The 21,526-nt window shown below is 49.7% G+C and overlaps 1 protein-coding gene across 1 annotated transcript in view; it reads right to left on the bottom strand.

The window, feature by feature from the left end:
* tprb (translocated promoter region b, nuclear basket protein) overlaps nucleotides 1-18,968 on the bottom strand; it is a 243,904-nt gene extending 224,936 nt beyond the window's left edge. Inside the window, exon 1 of the mRNA XM_072511248.1 lies at nucleotides 18,772-18,968. Coding sequence (XP_072367349.1) covers nucleotides 18,772-18,925 — 154 coding nt within the window. The 5' untranslated portion in view covers nucleotides 18,926-18,968. The remainder of the gene's footprint in view (nucleotides 1-18,771) is intronic.
* Between the last annotated feature and the right edge of the window lie 2,558 nt (nucleotides 18,969-21,526).

Raw genomic sequence — 21,526 nt, 5'->3', positions numbered from 1 at the left:
AAAGGGAGAGAGAGAGCGAAAGGGAGAGAGAGAGCGAAAGGGAGAGAGAGAGCGAAAGGGAGAGAGAGAGCGAAAGGGAGAGAGAGAGCGAAAGGGAGAGAGAGAGCGAAAGGGAGAGAGAGAGCGAAAGGGAGAGAGAGAGCGAAAGGGAGAGAGAGAGCGAAAGGGAGAGAGAGAGAGAGAGAGAGAGAGAGAGAGAGAGAGCATGCGCGAGTGTGAGAGAAAGGAAAGAGAAAGAGAGAGAAAGGTAGCCAGTAATGTAGTTCTGCAGAGGGTGGCAGGCAGGGGGGTTGGGCCTCTCGAATTTATTATAATATTATTGGGTGGCAAATGCCAAAAAGGTGAGAAGTTGGGTTGGGAGGGGGGGGGGGGGGGGGGGGGGGGGCGGGCAAAGAGAGTTCAGTGGGTTAGAACAGAGAAGTGTCCGTGCAGGAGGTCGGGGGTGAGAGTATTGGCAACTGCACCGCTGCCGATGGCCCCAGGTAAATATTCTGAGAGTCCAGTGGTGGTGGTAACATGACAATTTGGAGGCAATTGAGGCAGCACTTTTAAGCTGGGGGCTGGGTCAAGAGAGATGCCGATTAGGTGGAACCACAGGTTTGAGCCAGGGAAGTTGGATGGAATGTTAAGATGGGAGTCAAGGTATTAAAGGACCTGTTCCTGAGGGGTCATTTTGTGAGGCTGAGAAGAACAAAGAAAATTACAGCACAGGAACAGGCCCTTCGGCCTTCCCAGCCTGCGCCAATCCAGATCCTTTATCTAAACCTGTCTTCTATTTTCCAAGGATCTACATCCCTCTGTTCCCCGCCCGTTCATATATCTGTGAATAGATCCTATCCCTCAGTATCTTCTCCAACAGTTTGCCTACCACTGACGTCAAGCTCACAGGTCTATAATTCCCTGGATTATCCCTGCTACCCTTCTTAAACAAAAGGACAACATTAGCAATTCTCCAGTCCTCCGGGACCTCACCCGTGCTCAAGGATGCTGCAAAGATATCTGTTAAGGCCCCAGCTATTTCTTCCCTCGCTTCCCTCAGTAACCTGGGATAGATCCCATCCGGACCTGGGGACCTGCCTTTTAGAATACCCAAAACTTCCCCCTTCCTTATGCCGACTTGACCTAGAGTATTTAAACATCCATCCTTAGCCTCAACATCCCTCATGTCCCTCTCCTTGGTGAATACCGATGCAAAGTACTCATTAAGAATCTCACCCATTTCCTGACTCCACGCATAAATGCCCTCTTTTGTCTTTGAGTGGGCCAATCCTTTCTCTAGTTACCCTCTTGCTCCTTATATACGAATAAAAGGCTTTGGGATTTTCCTTAACCCGGTTAGCCAAAGATATTTTGTGACCCCTTTTAGCTCTCTTTATTGCGCGTTTGAGATTTGTCCTACTAGGATTCAAATTAAAAAACAGGTCCTCAAGGGTCATAATCTCCGGATTACTGCCCGAGCCACGTGCAAATTGGCATAGGGAGGCAAGAATAAGGGAAGTTAACACGTGGCTGAAAGAGTGGTGTGGGAAAGAGGGGTTCCTTTTCATGGGACACTGGCATCAGTTTTTGGGACAGGGGGGGCCTATACCGTTGGGATGGTCTCCACCTGAACCGAGCTGGGACCAGTATTCTGGCGAAAAGAGTAAATAGGGTGGTCAATAGGACTTTAAACGAGAGATTGGGGGGGGGGGGGGGGGGGGGGGGGGGGAACTCAGGAGAGGTTACGATAGTCCCCATCCCACAAAATATGACAGTGTATGGAAAGGCTCAGTAAACCAAGGTCCACCACACTAAGAAAACAAAAAGGGACAGTCAATAGAGAATTAAAGGTGCTATATTTAAATGCGCGCAGTGTACGGAACAAGGTAGATGAGCTTGAGGCCCAGATTGTGACTGGCAGGTATGATGTGGTAGGCATCACAGAGACGTGGTTGCAGGGGGTTCAGGACTGGCATTTAAACATCCAGGGATTCACAACCTATTGAAAAGACAGAGGTGGGCAGAGGGGGCGGGGTTGCCTCGTTAACTAGGAATGAAATTAAATCAATAGCACTAAACAACATAGGGTCAGATGATGTGGAGTCTGTGTGGGTAGAGTTGAGGAACCACAAAGGCAAAAAAACCATAATGGGAGTTATGTACAGGCCTCCTAACAGTGGTCAGGACCAGGGGCACAAAATGCACCACGAAATAGAAAGTGCATGTCAGAAAGGCACGGTCACAGTGATCATGGTGGACTTCAATATACAGGTGAGCTGGATAAATAATGCTGCCAGTGGACCCAAGGAAAGGGAATTCATTGCAAGTTTACAGGAGGGCTTTTTGGAACAGCTGGTGATGGAGCCCATGAGGGGACAGGCCATTCTGGACTTAGTGTTATGTAATGAGCCAGACTTGATTAAAGATCTTAAAGTAAGGGAACACTGAGGAGGCAGTGATCATAATATGGTAGAATTCAATCTCCAATTTGAAAGAAAGAAGGTAGAATCAGATGTAAAGGTGTTACAGTTAAATAAAGGTAACTACAGGGGCATGAGGGAGGAACTGACGAAAATCGACTGGGAGCAGAGCCTAGTGGGAAAGACAGTAGAACAGCAATGGCAGGAGTTTCTGGGAGTAATTGAGGACACAGTACAGAGGTTCAACCCAAAGAAACGAAAGGTTATCAGAGGGGGGATTCGGCAGCCATGGCTGACAAAGGAAGTCAGGGAAGACTACATAAACAAACAGAGGATAACAAAGAGAGAAATAAGGAAAGAGAGGATCAATTATGAAGGTAGGCTAGCCAGTAACATTAGGAATGATAGTAAAAGTTTCTTTAAATACATTAAAAACAAACGGGAGGCAAAAGTAGACATTGGGCCGCTCCAAAATAACGCTGGTAATCTCGTGATGGGAGTCAAGGAAATAGCTGAGGAACTAAATAAGTACTTTGCGTCAGTCTTCACAGAAGAAGACATGAATAATATCCCAACAATTCAGGAGAGTCAGGGGGCAGAGTTGAATATGGTAGCCATCACAAAGGAGAAAGTGCTAGAGAAACTAAGAGGTCTAAAAATTGATAAATCTCTGAGCCCAGATGGGCTACATCCTAGAGTTCTAAAGGAGATAGCTGAAGAAATAGTGGAGGCATTAGTTATGATCTTTCAAAAGTCACTGGAGTCAGGGAAAGTCCCAGAGGATTGGAAAATCGCTGTTGTAACACCCCTGTTCAAGAAGGGAACAAAGAAAAAGATGGAAAATTATAGGCCAATTAGCCTAACCTCGGTTGTTGGCAAGATTTGGGGCAGCACGGTAGCATGGTGGTTAGCACAAATGCTTCACAGCTCCAGGGTCCCAGGTTCGATTCCGGCTTGGGTCACTGTCTGTGTGGAGTCTGCACATCCTCCCAGTGTGTGCGTGGGTTTCCTCCGGGTGCTCCGGTTTCCTCCCACAGTCCAAAGATGTGCAGGTTAGGTGGATTGGCCATGATAAATTGCCCATAGTGTCCAAAATTGCCCTTAGTGTAGGGTGGGGTTACTGGGTTATGGGGATAGGGTGGAGGTGTGGACCTTGGGTAGGGTGCTCTTTCCAAGAGCCGGTGCAGACTCGATGGGCCGAATGGCCTCCTTCTGCACTGTAAATTCTGTAAAATTCTAGAATCCATTGTTAAGGATGGGATTTCTAAATTCTTGGAAGTGCAGGGTCGGATTAGGACAAGTCAGCATGGATTTAGTAAGGGGAGGTCGTGCCTGACAAACCTGTTAGAGTTATTTGAAGTGATAACAAATAGGTTAGACCAAGGAGAGCCAATGGATGTTATCTATCTTGACTTCCAAAAGGCCTTTGATAAGGTGCCTCACGGGACACTGCTGAGTAAAATAAGGGCCCATGGTATTCGAGGCAAGGTACTAACATGGATTGACGATTGGCTGACAGGCAGAAGGCAGAGAGTTGGGATAAAAGGTTATTTTTCGGAATGGCAACCGGTGACGAGTGGTGTCCCGCAGGGTTCAGTGTTGGGGCCACAGCTGTTCTCTTTATATATTAACGATCTAGATGACGGGACTGGGGGCATTCTGGCTAAGTTTGCCGATGATACAAAGATAGGTGGAGAGGCAGGCAGTATGGAGGAGGTGGGGAGGCTGCAGAAAGATTTAGATAGTTTAGGAGAGTGGTCCAAGAAATGGCTGATGAAATTCAACGTGGGCAAGTGCGAGGTCTTGCACTTTGGAAAAAAGAATAGAGGCATGGACTATTTTCTAAACGGTGACAAAATTCATCATGCTGAAGTGCAAAGGGACTTGGGGTCCTAGTCCAGGTTTCTCTAAAGGTAAACTTGCAGGTTGAGTCCGTAATTAAGAAAGCAAATGCAATGTTGTCATTCATCTCAAGAGGCTTGGAATATAAAAGCAGGGATGTACTTCTGAAGCTATATAAAGCATTAGTTAGGCCCCATTTAGAATACTGTGAGCAATTTTGGGCCCCACACCTCAGGAAGGACATACTGGCACTGCAGCGGGTCCAGCGGAGATTCACACGGATGATCCCAGGAATGGTAGGCCTAACATACGATGAACGTCTGAGGATCCTGGGATTATATTCATTGGAGTTTAGGAGGTTGAGGGGAGATCTAATAGAAACTTACAAGATAATGAATGGCTTCGATAGGGTGGACGTAGGGAAGTTGTTTCCATTAGCAGGGGAGACTAGGACCCGGGGGCACAGCCTTAGAATAAAAGGGAGTCACTTTAGAACAGAGATGGGGAGAAATTTCTTCAGCCAGAGAGTGGTGGGTCTGTGGAATTCATTGCCACAGAGGGCGGTAGAGGCCGGGACGTTGAGTGTCTTTAAGACAGAAGTTAATAAATTCTTGATTTCTCAAGGAATTAAGGGCTCTGGAGAGAGAAGGGGTAAATGGAGTTGAAATCAGCCATGATTGAATGGTGGAGTGGACTCGATGGGCCGAATGGCCTTACTTCTGCTCCTATGTCTTATGGTCTTACTTTCCCAATATTCCTCCAAAGCTTCATCACATTTAAGTCGCCTAGATCTTATGTATGCTTCCTTTTTCATCTTAGCTAGTCTCACAATTCCACCCGTCATCCATAGTTCACTAATCTTGCCATTTCTATCCCTCATTTTCACAGGGACAGGTCTGTCCTGCACTCTAATCAACCTTTACTTAAAAGACTCCCACATTTCAAACGTGGATTTACCCTTAACAAGCTGCTCCCAATCCACATTCCCTAGCTCCTGCCGAATTTTGTTATACTTGGCCTTTCCCCAATTTAGCACTCTTTCTTTCAGACCACTCTCGTCTTTGTCCATGAGTATTCTAAAACTGACAGAATTGTGATCGCTATTCCCAAAGTAATCACCGACTGAAACTTCAACCACCTGGCTGGGATCATTCCCCAATACCAGGTCCAGTATGGCCCCTTCCCGAGTTGGACTATTTACATACTGCTCTAAAAAACTCTCCTGGATGCTCCTTACAAATTTTGCTCCATCTACGCCTCCAACACTACACGAGTCCCATTCAATTCTGGGGAAGTTAAAATCTCCCATCACAACCACCCTATTGCTCCTACATTTTTCCATAATCTGTCTACATATTTGTACCTCTACTTCACGCTCGCTTTTGGGAGGCCTGTAGTAAAGTCCCAACAATGTTACTGCACCCTTCCTATTTCTTAGCTCTACCCATATTGCCTCAAGTGCTCGAATCCTCCATCGTGCCCTCCTTAATCATAGCTATGATATCATCTCTGACCAGTAATGCGACTCCTCCGCCCCTTTTGCCTCCCTCTCTATCCCTCCTGAAGCATCTATACCCTGGGATATTTAGTTGCCAGTCTTGCCCTTCCCTCAACCAAGTCTCCGTAATACCAATATCATATTCCCAGGTACTAATCCAAGTCCTAAATTCATCTGCCTTACCTGCTACACTTCTCGCATTGAAACAAATGCACCTCAGACCACCTGTCCCTTTGCGTTCATCATCTCTTCCCTGTCTACTCTTCCCCTTAGTCACATTGAGTTTATTATCTAGTACCTTACTGGCTTTAGTTGCTGCCTCTTTACTGACCTCTGACTTCATAATCTGGTTCCCATCCCCCTGCCACATTAGTTTAAAACCTCCCCAACAGTGTTAGCAAAAGCACCCCCTAGGACATTGGTTCCAGTCCTGCCCAGATGTAGACCATCCGATTTGTAATGGTCCCACCGCCCCCAGAACCGGTTCTAATGTCCCAAAAATCTGAATCATAGAATTTACAGTGCAGAAGGAGGCCATTTGGCCCATCGAGTCTGCACCGGCTCTTGGAAAGAGCACCCCACCCAAGGTCAACACCTCCACCCTATCCCCATAACCCAGCAACCCCACCCAACACTAAGGGCAATTTATCATGGCCAATCCACCTAACCTGCACATCTTTGGACTGTGGGAGGAAACCGGAGCACCCGGAGGAAACCCACGCACACACGGGGAGGATGTGCAGACTCCGCACAGACAGTGACCCAAGCCGGAATCAAACCTGGGACCCTGGAGCTGTGAAGCAATTGTGCTATCCACAAGGCTACCGTGCTGCCCATATCCCTCCCTCCTGCACCATCTCTCAAGCCACGTATTCATTCTGACTATTCTTGAATTTCTACTCTGACTGTCTCGTGGCACCTGTAGCAATCCCAAGATTACTACCTTTGAGGTCCTACTTTTTAAACTTATCGCCTAACTCCCGAAATTATGATTGTAGGACCTAATCCCGTTTTTTACCTATATCGTTGGTGCCTATATGCACCACGACAACTGGCTGTTCACCCTCCCCCTTCAGTATGTCCTGCAGCCGATCTGAGAAATCCCTTACCCGTGCACCTGGGAGGCAACATACCATTCGGGAGTCTTGTTTTCGACCACAGAAACTCCTGTCTACTCCCCTTGCAATTGAATCCCCTATGACTATAGCCATGCTAGTCTTTTTCCTGCCCTTCTGTGCAGCAGAGCCACCCACGGTGCCATGAGCCTGGCCACTACTGCCTTCCCCTGGTGAGTCATCTCCCCCAACAGTATCCAAAACGGTATAACTGTTTTGGAGGGAGATGACCGCACTGCCTTCCTAGCTCTCTCTCTGCCTTTTGGTCATCCATTCCCCGTCTCCCTCACCAACCCTAATCTGCGGTGTGACCAACTCACTGAACATGCTACCCACGACCTCCTCAGCATCGCAGATGCTCCAAAGTGAGTCCATCCGCTGCTCCAGAGCCGTCATGCGGTCTAACAGGAGCTGCCGCTGGACACACTTCCCGCACATGAGGGAGTCAGGGGCATCGGCCGCGTCCCTGAACTTCCACATTGAGGACGAGGAGCATAACACGGGTTGGGAGAGAAATATGGACTGAGGCAATATTTAGGCACCTGCAACTCCGGGGATTTGCCAGGAAGGAGGTGCAGAGTTTTCCGATGGCACCGGCCTCCACATGCGCGAGGTTGGGGCTGAAACAGCTGAAGGTCATGTACAGGGTGCACCTCAGGAGGGTGAGGATGAGCACTGTGGGAGGAGCCCCGCAAACCATATTTACATGTTTTGGTCCTGCCCAAAGCTGGAGCGGTGTTGGGAGGAAGGTTTTTAAGGTAATCTCGGGTGATACATTTGAGTTTGGAGCCAAGGCCCCTAGAAGCCATTTTCGGGGTGTCGGACCGGCCCGGGCTACAGGCAGGTGCAGATATTTTAGGCTTCGCCTCGCTGATTGCCCAGATGCGGGTCCTGCTGGGGTGGAGGTCAGTTTCTCTGCCCTATGCCTCAGTTTGGCGGGGGAATCTTTGACACTCGAGAAGGTGAAGTTTGAGCTGAGGGGGAGGATGGAAGAGTTCTACAATTCATGGACATTGTTCATCATGCACTTTCAAAAATTGGATGCCATCGAACATTAGCGAGGGGGGGGGGAAGAGAGAGAGAGGAGTTGAGCACATTCTTTACGGGATGACCATTAATTCTCTTTTGGTCTTTTTGTTTTGTTGTATTTGGAATGTATGGGTGATGTTTGGGTTTGTATGTTGAAGGGGATGCTGTTTGGGGGGATTGATACTGTATGCTATTGTTGGTTATGTTTTTGTTGTGTATTTGATGAAAATGTGGAAAATGATGAGAATTTAAAAAAAGATTTAAAAAAATAATTGTTACAAACTCATTGGGTCAAGTATCTGACAACATATGATTCCAGAATTACAAACAGCACATGTGAAGTACTTAGCCTCAGTGGACCAAAGCACCCAGTCTCAGTGGACTGAAGAACTAACAAATCTATATTTAAATATCTCAGTACATCGCCAAGTGCTACATGGGCATAAAATTTAGCAAGTAATTGCAGTAGCTGTAACAGCCAATTTGTGAACAGCAATTCTCCACAAACACCAATGAGATCAATCAGCTGTTCATTTATTTTGGTGCTGTTAGATGAATACTGGAAAGTGCTTTGGTGTCAGACCACTGCTCAAAAATGCACTGTTGGATCCACAATATGCTCAGTAAACAGGAAAATGTTTACGCTCAAATGGATTGCATGTTTTGATCACAGCAATATAGCACTACCTCACCACCGCTATGATGTCAGCCTCATTATGTGCTCATCTTGCAACAGTGTTTTGAATTTCTAACAGGCTGACCTGAGTCAGACATTTCTTGAGCTAACGTCGAGTCTGGATGACTCCTCGTCAAAGCTTTGACAAAGACTCATCCAGACACGAAACGTTACCTCCCTTTTCTCTCCACAGGTGCTGTCAGACCGGCTGAGATTGTCCAGTATTTTCTGTTTTTGTTTCAGATTCCAGCATCCGCAATAATTTGCTTTTAACTGCTTATTGATCCAAGTCTATATTGCAAAGTTTGGAAATTAATCAAATCAAGATTTTTGCATCTAGTGGAGGCATAAATTTCATAGTGCACAGTGCTGTCTTGTTGAAAGAACTCTTAATAAGCCTAATGACGGAAGTTCCGGGTGCGGCCATGCGGAGCTGAGCCGCATGATTCGGCAGCTCCCGCTACCACGGACTTTCGGGCTCGCTAGAAGAGCCCCAACGGGATTTCTTTGGGGAAACTAACCCGTGGAAGGTCCCCCCTCCAACTTGCATGAAACGGACTCAAAGCGCAACGGCCACAAAAGTGGCATTGAAGCAACGGGAAAAGCCGGGGAAAAAAGAAAGAATGGCGGTGGCCAGAGACAAAGGTGAGCTGCAGGAGCTGGAGCAGCGGGAAGGACCGGAGAAGAAAGATAGAATGGCGGCGGCCAGAGACAAAGTGGAGATGCAGGAGTTTATTAGGCATTGCTTCGAGGAGATGCGTAAGGAAATGCTGGCGCCTATGCTTTCGGCAAACGAAGGACAAATTTCAGGCAGCACGGTAGCATTGTGGATAGCACAAATGCTTCACAGCTCCAGGGTCCCAGGTTCGATTCCGGCTTGGGTCACTGTCTGTGCGGAGTCTGCACATCCTCCCCGTGTGCGCGTGGGTTTCCTCCGGGTGCTCCGGTTTCCTCCCACGGTCCAAAGATGTGCAGGTTAGGTGGGTTGGCCATGATAAATTGCCCTTCGTGTCCAAAATTGCCCTTAGTGTTGGGTGGGGTTACTGGGTTATGGGGATAGGGTGGAGGTGTGGACCTTGGGTAGAGTGCTCTTTCCAAGAGCCGGTGCAGACTTGATGGGCCGAATGGCCTCCTTCTGCACTGTAAATTCTATGACTAGGGATCACCCAGAAGGCCCACGAGGTTCAGATCCAGGAGGTACAGAAAAGAGTCAGTCAGAACGAGGACGAGCTCGTGGGCCTGGCGGTGAGACTGGAGCAGAACGAGGCGCTACACAAGGAGGTGGGCAGGAAGACTCAGAAGACCTGGAGAAGAGGTCGAGGAGAAAGAATCTGCGGATCCGGGGTCTCCCTGAAGGAGCGGAGGGGGACGATGCCGGGGCATACGCGAGCACGATGCTCGGGGCGATGATGGGCAAGGAGGCCTCTTCGAGGCCGCTGGAGTTGGATGGGGCACACCGGGTGCTGGCGAGGAGGCCCCGGGCAAATGAGCTGCCAAGAGCGATGGTGGTGAGGTTCCACCGGTTCACGGACAGAGAGTGGGTCCCGGAATGGGCCAAGAAGGAGCGGAGCAGCAAGTGGGACAATGCAGAGATCCGAATATACCCGGACTGGAGCACGGAGGTTGCAAAGCGGAGAGCGGGTTTCAACCGGGCCAAAGCGGTGTTGCACTGGAAAGAAGTAAAATTCGGAATGCTGCAGCCGGCGCGACTGTGGGTCACACACAAGGGCCAACACTACTACTTTGAAACACCTGAAGAGGCGTTGACATTTATACAAACTGAAAAGTTGGACTCTAACTGAGGGTTTGGGAGGGTGGGGGATATTTGAGGTTTGATGTGTGATGGTTGTTGTATATAGGGGGTCAATCACAATCACGCGCAGGAAATGTTACATGGGCTGGGGGAGAGAGACAAGGCCGCGACAGGAGCTGCACCAGAGGGGGCGGAACGGGCTTTGGAAAGCGCGGGGTTTGGTTTTTCCCGCGCGCGGGAAGAAAGGTGGGAGAGGGAACTCCCACACGGGGAGGTCAAAGGGATAGCGTGGGTAGCCGGGGTCATCTGACTTATGGGAGTGACATGGGGGGGGGGGGGAGCAAAAAAGCTAGACAGGGGTCTAGCGGGGGGGGGGGGGGGGGGGGGGGTTGCTGCTGCACTGGCCGAAAGGGAATGGGATATACAAGAGGTGGTCGGGACGGGGGTCCCCCATCTGGGGGACTGGAGGGTGATGGAGGCATGGACACGGGACTGGCCCAGAAAAGGAGATGGCTAGTCGGCGGGGAGGGCTCGAGTGTTCGCGCACTTAAAGGGACTGAAGGCGGACGTGGTCATGCTCCAAGAGACTCACCTGAACGTGGCGGACCAGGTCAGGTTAAGAAAGGGATGGGTAAGACAGGTATTCCACTCGGGACAGGACGCGAAGAATAGAGGGGTCGCAATATTAGTGGGAAAGTGGGTGTCATTTGAGGTCAAGACTATTGAGGTGGACAATGGAGGGCGATATGTAATGGTGAGCGGTAGGCTGCAGGGGACGTGGGTTGTGTTGGTAAACGTGTACGCCCCGAACTGGGATGATGCAGGATTCATGAAGCGCATGTAGGGGCGCATTCCGGACCTGGAGAAAGGAGGCCTGATAATGGGAGGGGACTTCAATACAGTGTTGGATCCAGCACTGGACCGCTCCAAATCAAGGACTGGAAAGAGGCCGCCGGCGGCCACGGTACTTAGGGGGTTTATGGATCAGATGGGGGGAGTGGACCCATGGCGGTTTGCAAGGCCGCAGGCCAGGGAATTTTCTTTCTTTTCCCATGTACACAAAGCCTACTCCCGGATAGATTTTGTGTTCTGGGCAGGGCGCTCATCCCGAGGGTGGAGGGGACGGAGTATTCGGCTATAGCCGTTTCGGACCATGCCCCGCACTGGGTGGAACTGGAGCTGGGAGAGGAGAGGGACCAACGCCCGCTGTGGCGGCTGGATGTGGGACTGCTGGCGGACGAGGGGGTGTGTGGGAAGGTGAGGGGGTGTATCGAAAGGTATGTGGAGGCCAACGACAACGGGGAGGTGCGAGTAGGGGTGGTATGGGAGGCGTTGAAGGTGGTGGTCAAGGGAGAGCTAATCTCCATTAGGGCTCACAGGGAGAAGACAGAGGGTATGGAAAGGGAGAGGTTAGTGGGGGAGATTTTGAGAGTGGACAGGAGATACGCAGAGGCCCCGGAGGAAAGATTACTTGGGGAAAGACGCCGGCTCCAGATGGAGTTTGACCTGTTGACCACAGGGAAGGCGGAGACACAGTGGAGGAAAGCGCAGGGGGCGACCTATGAGTATGGGGAAAAGGCTAGTCGGATGCTGGCACACCAGCTCCGTAAAAGGAGAGGGAAATAGGGGGAGTCAAAGATGGAAGGGGAGCCACGGTTCGGAGTGCGACGAAAATAAACAAGGTATTTAAGGCCTTCTATGAAGAGCTGTACAGATCCCAGCCCCCAGCGGGGGAAGAGGGTATGAAACGATTCCTAGACCAGCTGAGATTCCCGAGGGTGGAGGAGCAAGAAGTGGCTGGTCTGGGGGCACCAATTGGGTTGGAGGAGCTGAGCAAGGGTTTGGGGAGCATGCAGGTAGGGAAAGCCCCGGGGCCGGACGGGTTCCCGGTGGAGTTCTACAGGAAGTACGTAGACCTGTTGGCCCCGCTATTAGTGAGGACCTTTAACGAGGCAAGAGAGGAGGGGACCCTACCGCTGACAATGTCGGAAGCGACAATTTCATTGATCCTAAAGCGGGACAAGGACCCACTGCGATGTGGATCGTACAGGCCGATCTCACTCCTTAATGTGGAGGCAAAGTTGCTGGCCACGAAGATCGAGGACTGTGTCCCGGGGGTGATTCATGAGGACCAGACAGGATTTGTAAAGGATAGGCAGCTAAACACCAATGTGCGGTGGCTCTTAAACGTGATAATGATGCCATCGGTGGAGGGAGAAGCGGAGATAGTGGCAGCTATGGACGCGGAGAAGGCCTTTGACCGAGTAGAGTGGGAATACCTATGGGAGGTGCTGCGTAGGTTTGGGTTCGGGGGAGGGTTTATCAGTTGGGTTAAGCTCCTTTACAGAGCCCCGGTGGCGGGTGTAGTGACGAACCGGCGGAGGTCGGAGTACTTTCGGCTGTACCGAGGGACGAGGCAGGGGTGTCCCCTGTCCCCCCTGTTGTTCGCATTGGCGATCGAACCATTGGCCATGTCATTGAGGGAGTCTAACAAATGGAGGGGGGTGGTCCGAGGGGGAGAAGAGCATTGGGTGTCGCTATATGCGGATGACCTGTTGCTGTACGTGGCGGATCCAATGGAGGGGATGGTGGAGGTCATGCAGACTCTAAGGGAGTTTGGGGAGTTTTCGGGCTATAAGCTCAATGTAGGGAAGAGTGAGCTCTTGGTATTACAGGCGGGGGACCAAGAAAGAGGGATAGGGGACCTACCGCTGAGGAGGGCGGAGGGGAGCTTTCGGTATCTGGGGATCCAGATAGCCAAGAGCTGGGGGGCCCTACATAAACTGAATCTGATGAGGTTGGTGGAGCAAATGGAGGAGGATTTTAAAATATGGGACATGCTACCGCTCTCGCTGGCGGGTAGAGTGCAATCGGTCAAAATGGTGGTCCTTCCGAGGTTTTTGTTTGTGTTTCAGTGCCTTCCCATCGTGATCACTAAGGTCTTTTTTAAGAGAGTAGGCAGGAGTATTATGGGGTTTGTGTGGGCGAATAAGACCCCGAGGGTAAGGAGAGGGTTCCTGGAACGCGGTAGGGACCAAGGAGGGTTGGCGCTGCCAAACCTGGGGAGCTACTACTGGGCAGCAAATGTGTTGATGATCCGCAAGTGGGTTATGGAGGGAGAGGGGGCGGCAAGGAAGAGGATGGAGATGGCGTCCTGCAAAGGGACAAGTCTGGGGGCGTTGGTGACGGCACCGCTGCCGCTCTCGCCGACAAAGTATACCACAAGCCTGGTGGTGGCAGCAACGCAAAGGATCTGGGGCCAGTGGAGACAGCACAGGGGTGCAATGGGAGCATCGGTGTGGTGCCCGATCAGGGGTAACCATCGGTTTATCCCGGGGAAGATGGACGGGGGGGTTCCAGAGCTGGCATCGGGCGGGGATCAGAAGAATGGGGGACCTGTTCATTGACGGAACGTTTGTGAGCCTAGGGGCACTGGAGGAGAAGTTTGGGTTACCCCCGGGAAATGCCTTTAGATATATGCAGGTAAGGGCTTTTGTGAGGCGACAGGTGAGGGAATTCCCGTTGCTCCCGGCACAAGAAATTCAAGACAGGGTGATCTCGGGCACATGGGTTGGGGAGGGTAAGGTGTCGGAAATACACCAGGAGATGAAAGAAGGGGAAGCGCTGGTAGAAGAGTTGAAGGGTAAATGGGAGGAGGAGCTGGGGGAGGGGATCGAGGAAGGTCTGTGGGCGGATGCCCTAGGTAGGGTTAATTCCTCCTCCTCGTGTGCCAGGCTCAGCCTGATACAATTTAAGGTGGTTCACAGAGCTCACCTGACGGGGGCGAGGTTGAGCAGGTTCTTTGGGGTAGAGGACAGATGTGGAAGGTACTCAGGGAGCCCGGCGAACCATGTCCATATGTTTTGGTCATGCCCGGCACTGGAGGGGTTCTGGAGAGGAGTGGCGGAGCAATATCTCAGGTGGTGAAAGTCCGGGTCAAGCCAAGCTGGGGGCTAGCAATATTTGGAGTAGTGGACGAACCAGGAGTGCAGGAGGCGAAAGAGGCCGGCATTCTGGCCTTTGCGGCCCTAGTAGCCCGGCGAAGGATCTTGCTAATGTGGAAGGAGGCGAAGCCCCCCAGCATGGAGGCCTGGATAAACGATATGGCTGGGTTCATAAAGTTGGAGAGGATTAAGTTCGCCTTGAGGGGGTCTGCGCAGGGGTTCTACAGGCGGTGGCAACCGTTCCTAGACTATCTCGCGGAGCGTTAGAGGAAGGTTGGTCAGCAGCAGCAGCAACCTTTTGGGGGGGGGGGGGGAAGGAGAGAGAGCGGGGAGGGGGAGCTGCCTGGGTGGGTGGATGAGCAAGAGATAACATGAAGAGTCGAGGAAACTGGCACATACGGGAGAGAGCCAGTGTACAAAGCTATGTAAATATACTATTTTGCCATGTATATATCTTGCTCTGCACGATTTCACGTGTTTTTTTTGGTTACGGGGGGGGGGGGGGGGGGTAATCGTTTGTAAGGGAGAAAAATTGTGTTAAAAACTTTAATAAATATATATTTTTTAAAATAAGCCTAATGACTATTCGTTAACCACTGTTTTAACAACCAAATTTCCTACTTAAAAATTCTATTTATATTCCATGGTATCTTGGCAAAAAAAAAAGAATCTCAATCTGTTCAAATTAATAATAATGAAGACATTTATACACTTCAACCTAACAGCCCTGCACACTCATTCCATAGGAATATTAATGCTTGTGCACAGATGTGAAATAAATGAATCATTAAGGAAAATGGAAAGGAGAACATCTGATGTTAACCTATTGTCTACATTAGATTGCATACAAATAAAAATTATTTGCTTGTCAAGATGGAATCTTCAACTCTAGTCACAACGTGTATATTAACTGGATAAGAACTGCCCAAATTTTTAATGTTTACTTAGTATTAAATCAATTATTGCTGCAAACATCAGGGGCCCGACAAACATCTTAACCACGATGGTTCGCAATTTCTGAATCAAGTTCTGCTTTTCATTTTACATTCTCAGGAACTGCAAGAACATAATTTACCCAGAGGGCGAGTTTGGAATTCGCTGCCTGAAAGGGTAGTGAAGATAGAGACCCTCATAACATTTAAGTAGTACTTAGGAAAGGACAGCACGTGGCGCAGTGGTTAACACTGGGATTAAGGCAGCACGGTGGCGCAATGAGTTAGCCCTGCTGCCTCACGGCACCGAGGTCCCAGGTACGATCCCGGCTCTGGATCACTGTCTGTGTGGAGTTTGCACATTTTCCCCGTGTTTGCTTGGGTTTCGCCCCCACAACACAAAGATGTGCAGTCTAGGTGGATTGGCCACGCTAAATTGCCCCTTAATTGGAAAAAATTAATTGGGTACTCTAAATTTAAAAATTAAAAACACTGGGACGACAGCGCTGAGGACCCGGGTTTGAATCCCGGCCCTGGGTCACTGTGCGTGTGGAGTTTTCACCCCAACAACCCAAAGATGTGCAGGTTAGGCAGATTAGCCATGCTAAATTGTTCTTAATTGGAAACAAAGTAATAATTGGGTACTCTAAACTTATTTTTTTTTAAAGTACTACTTAGCTATGCACTTGTGATCCCAGGGCATAGAATCATAGAATTTACAGTGCAGAAGGAGGCCATTCAGCCCATCAAGTCTGCACCAGCCATTGGAAAGAGCACCTGCCCACACCTCCCCCTATCCCTGTAACCCCACTTAATCTTTTTTGGACACGAAGGGCATTGGAGCATGGCCAATCCACCGAACCTGCACATCTTTGGACTGTGGGAGGAAACCGGAGCACCCGGAGGAAACCCACGCAGACATGGGGAGAAAGTGCAGACTCCGCACAGACAGTGACTCAAGCCAGGAATCAAACCTGGGATCACCGCATTGGAGATCTCTGCTGCCTCCCGAAAATGGGACCCGGTGCGAGAACCTCTCTGGCTACATCGAGGGTATCTTGAACCCATAGTACAAGGTACGCCCAGCTTCTGTCGCGACACTACGGACTTCCTACAGAAACGCAGCACCCATGGACCAGTTGAACCAGGAACATTCCTCATCACAATGGACGTCTCGGGACTCTGCCAGCATTGCTGCAATAGTCTCAGTACTCAACACCGACAACTGCCAATCTCCAGACGCAATTCTGCAACTCATCCACTTCATTCTGGATCACAACATCTTCACCTTCGACAACAAGTTCTTCATCCAGACGCACGGAACTGCCATGGGGACCAAATTCGCACCTCAATATGCCAACATCTTGATGCACAAGTTTGAACAAGACCTCCTCACTGCACATGACCTTCAACCGACGTTATACACCAGATACATGGCTGACATTTTTTTCCTTTGGACCCATGGCGAAGAATCACTGCAACGACTACACTATGAAATCAATAAGTTCCATCCCACCATCAGACTCATCATGAACTACTCTCCAAAATGCATTCTTGGACACACTCATCTCCATCAAAGACGGCCACCTCAGCACTTCGCTTTACTGCAAGCCCACGGATAACCTCACGATGCTCCATTTCTCCAGCTTCCACCCTAAATACATTAAAGAAGCCATACCCTATGGACAAGCCCTCCGTATACACAGGATCTGCTCAGACGAGGAGCGTAACAGACATCTGCAGACACTGAAAGATACCCTCGTACGAACGGGATATGGCGCTCGACTCATCCATTGACAGTTCCAACGCGCCACAGCGAAAAATCACACCGACCTCCTCAGAAGACAAACACGGGACACAACCGACAGAATACCCTTCGTCGTCCAGTACTTTCCCGGAGTGGAGAAACTACGACATCTTCTTCGCAGCCTTCAACACGTCATCAATGAAGATGAACATCTTGCCAAGGTCATCCCCACTACTTGCCTTCAAACAACCGCGCAACCACAAACAAAACATTGTTTGCAGCAAACTACCCTGCCTTCAGAACACCCACCATGACACCACACAACCCTGCCATGGCAATCTCTGCAAGACGTGCCAGATCATCAAAATGGATACCACCATTACACGTGAGAACACCACCCACCAGGTACGCGGTACATACTCGTGCGACTCGGCCAACGTTGTCTACCTCATACGCTGCAGGAAAGGATGTCCCGAAGCGTGGTACATTGGCGAGTCCATGCAGACGCTGCGACAACGAATGAACGGACATCGCACGACAATCACCAGGCAGGAATGTTCCCTTCCAGTCGGGGAACACTTCAGCAGTCAAGGGCATTCAGCCTCTGATCTCCGGGTAAGCGTTCTCCAAGGCGGCCTTCAGGTCGCACGACAACGCAGAATCGCTTAGCAGAAACTTGTAGCCAAGTTCCGCACACGAGTGCGGCCGGGATTCATATTGCATTACATTCACCCCCACCATCTGGCCTGGGCTTGCGAAATCCTACCAACTGTCCTGGCTTGAGATAATTCACACCTCTAACCTGGGGTTACCCCTATCTCTGGATATGTAAACACTTAATTAACTGCAAATGCTCACATTCTAAGCATTGTCTTGCATCTTTGAATTTGTCTATATATATGTTTCTGGAACATACCTCTTCATTCACCCGAGGAAGGAGCAGTGCTCCAAAAGCTAGTGCTTGAAACAAACCTGTTGGACTTTAACCTGGTGTTGTAAGACTTCTTACTGTGCTCATCCCAGTCCAATGCTGGCATCTCCACATCATATATAATCAATGTGAATATATTCATCCCCCTCCAAAATCTTCCTCCACAACCATTCCAGTCAACATACCAATAATACTCAAGAGACCAGCTCTTCATCAGCCACTCTCCCTACATCAGCCGGTTCAACTGTTGAACTAGGTTGAATCAAGTGCTCTTTTCATTTTCACATGCCGCCTTACCCAGTTCATTTCAGAGAACATTCATTCCCATGCGTTTTAGGAGGAACTGTTGGGCAGAAGCTACATGAAAAGTCATAGCAAGTGATCAGTAGCAATGTCAAAACAGACAAAGAAGTAGAAGAGATTAGGGAGAGAGAATCCCCCCCAAGAGCGCAGTGGCTGAACATGATACCAATGGTAGAGCAAATCGAGAATACAAAATGTATTCAGGAAGTGCTGTGTGAAGTTGTACAGAACCTATGGAAAGGCTGCAAAAGAGAACATTTTTTAAATTATGCGTTAGGGAGCTAAAGCAGGTCGACCAAAACAGGAGTGAATACAGATTAACCGGGATAGTATTACCTTAACAAAATCATAGAATTTAGTGCCGAATCTGAAGCAATTCTTAAAAGAAATGGCAAATTAAAATGCAAGGTTAGAGAAAAAAAGTATCAATACGATATATAGTACTCATTAAAAACCCTGCGGTTGACCCTTATAAATATAAAGATCCAAAAGTCTCAGAACAGGTGAAGAGAAACAAAAATACTCCATCGCATCCTCATGCCAAGGGGCGGCCTACCTCCCTCTGGCTTCTTACCAAGCATGCATTCCCATCCATTACTCACCACTGTCAATTTTAAAACGCTCATATTTGGTTTTAAGGAGCGTGAAATCCGCCTCTTTGTCGGTGATAAGCTTCTCAAGTTTGGACACAGTAAATTTGGGGAGTTTGGCGAGTTCAGCACGATCGAGCAACTGCTGCAACACAGCCGCCGCCATATTACCGTCTGCGCCTGAAACCTCCCCCCGCGTCCACAAACCTAACAAGGTGCTTGTGTGACGTGTGACGTGACACGCCGCGCGCCTATGGGAGACATAAATCCCCGCAGCCCGCTTTTCCCACAGACAAAAACTACACAACCCGATAGGCACCGCGGGGGTCACGCGCTCTCTCCACCCCAGACATCCGGGTGAGCGAACGCGGGAACAAATGACCCGGAATGGGAGCCGGAAAATACAAACAAAACAGGAAAGAGCAATGATCCCGCGATACCTTCAGCGTTCCTAATCTAGTCTCTCATCGCATTTAAATGTTATTCGATTGCGCCTTCTGCAGTCAGTACCCGGATGTGTGTGTCGCCTGTACACAGGATTTTACAGCACGAAAAAAGAGGCTCTCCGGCCCACCAGCGACATTCAAAATGGGGGTCGCGACCCGCGGATTGGTCACCAAGATGACCCACAAAGAGAGCCTGACCACTTTTTCCGTTTTCTCTCTCGGTAAATTCTCACTGCAGTATGACCGCACGAGGCTGATCATGGCGAAGGAGAAGGCGGTGCCGTGCACTTGCTTGCCTTTCTGGGCGAGAGTGTAGTTGGGCAGTTTGCAGTCGGAGATCTGTAAAATTCTCTTTGGGTGGCATATCCTGCTAATGTGTTCAGCGTCAGGATCTGTATTATTTCTTGAATTCAATGTATCACTAACCAACCCTGCACACTTTTTATCATTGTCTCAGTTATCATTCTCTGGACATACAGCCTCCTCCATCCCTGCAAGCCCCTATGTTCACTCCATCTACTTCCGAATTGTCTCTTCACACCGGGGCTCTTGTCCTTCATACTTTCCCGCTCGCATGATGACCCCCCTCCCGGGAGTTACTGTCTAGTTTTTCCCTAGCCTGCTTTCTAGTTCCTGCCCGTTCTTTCCCCATCTTACCCTGCACTCCTCTGGCTTGCCACTCCACGTTCCCTTTTCCGCTGCTCTCAAGCGTGGCTTGTTGCTTCGTTGGCTAGTTGCCGTGCTTTCGTTCCTTGCCATGGGCCCTTTATCGGTTCCCCCGCTGACGCTGCTCCAATCCGCACTCCACGACAAACTTGCCTGCCTCGACAGGGTCTATGAAAAAGTGTTCCTTGTCTTGGTATGTTACCCAGAGCTTTGCTGGTTACAGCATACCAAAGGGTATGCCATTCTTGTACAGGGCTGGCTTCGCCCTGTTAATTTCCGCCCAGCGCTTGGCCAGGTCAGTCCCAATGTCTTGGTATATTCTTATTTTGTGTCCTTCCCAACTGCAGTTCTTGGATGCCTGGCCCAGCGCAGGATTCTTTCTTGGTCCTGGGATGAATACACTTTGCTTATTACTGCCCTCTTTGGGTTTCGGATGCAGCGACTTGTGTGCCCTAGTGGGTTGGGGAAAGTCTCCGTCCAACCAGGTTTCCCAGCATCTGGGCCATGTAGTTTGTGGGGTCCCTGCTCTCGATTCCCTCTGGTAGGCCCACGATCTGCAGGTTTTGCCTCCTTGAGTGGTTCTCATGGTCCTCTACTTTACCCCCCAACCTTGCCACCTCTTTCTCCAATGCCACGATCCAATCACTGGTCGGTTGCGGCATTCCCTGAGTCCTTGATGGTTGCCTCTTGGGTTTTCAGTCTCTTTTCCGCTCTGCTCAGAGCGAACTGTACTTGTGCCAGAGTTTCGGCCACCACGTCTTTCACTGCGGCCTGAATGTCTGCTTTTCTCTCCAACTGGTGTTTTCCCTCAGTGAAGGATGCCTTCCAGCTCCTCTTCTCCCCCCCGCCCCAGTGCGGGAGAGGTTTGTTCATAGCTGCCCTGCCCTTATCGCACTGGCAAAACTTGCGTTCTGCTGCCTCGTGCACTGGTTGGCTCATCCAATTGCTGTTGTTCCTGCCCCCTTCCACTCCTGGTGACTGTTCAGCCCTGAGACTGTCTTTTCCGGGCATTTTTTCCTCCCTTTCTTACTTCCCCCGTCTTACTAAGATTTGGGGAACAAAATGCCGAGTTTTCTGGCAGGCTTTCGTTAAAGACTGGCTGTTTTCAGATCCACGCGAGGAGAGCCACCTGACATGCGACTGCTCAGCACTTCGTCGTCACCAAACATCGGGACTCAAAATTAACAAGCAGGACCTCTGGATTATTGCCCAAACCGAATTAGCATAGGAGCAGGTTGTTCAGGAGAACTTGTAACTGGTGTGAGAAAGAAGGAATCTTTTTCATGGGGCACACGACAGGAAGGATCTGTACCAAGGCAGTGGGCTGCACCTGAAATGGGATTGGACCTGAAAGGGTAAAATGGGCATAAATAGGTAAATTGATGGGTGGAATCTTCAATAAACAGAAACAGCCTACATTTTAAAGGAGAACTTGGAACAAAAATTAAGCAAGGGAGTTATAGTACAGTCTAAAAAGATGGTTAAGCAAGAGTTGCAATCATTTTAAGTCAACTAAAATGTCTACCATGTCCATAATAAACCAAGAGGTAGAGGGCAAACCTGCGTTAGAGGGAATCCAAAATCATGGGGATTACTGGTCAGCACTGCGGCCTCATGGTACCAGAGACCCAGTTTCAATTCTGATCTTTGGTGAC

The sequence above is a fragment of the Scyliorhinus torazame genome, chromosome 7, assembly GCF_047496885.1.
Source record: "Scyliorhinus torazame isolate Kashiwa2021f chromosome 7, sScyTor2.1, whole genome shotgun sequence".
Taxonomy (NCBI): domain Eukaryota; kingdom Metazoa; phylum Chordata; class Chondrichthyes; order Carcharhiniformes; family Scyliorhinidae; genus Scyliorhinus; species Scyliorhinus torazame.
This window is presented reverse-complemented; position numbering and strand designations above follow the sequence as displayed.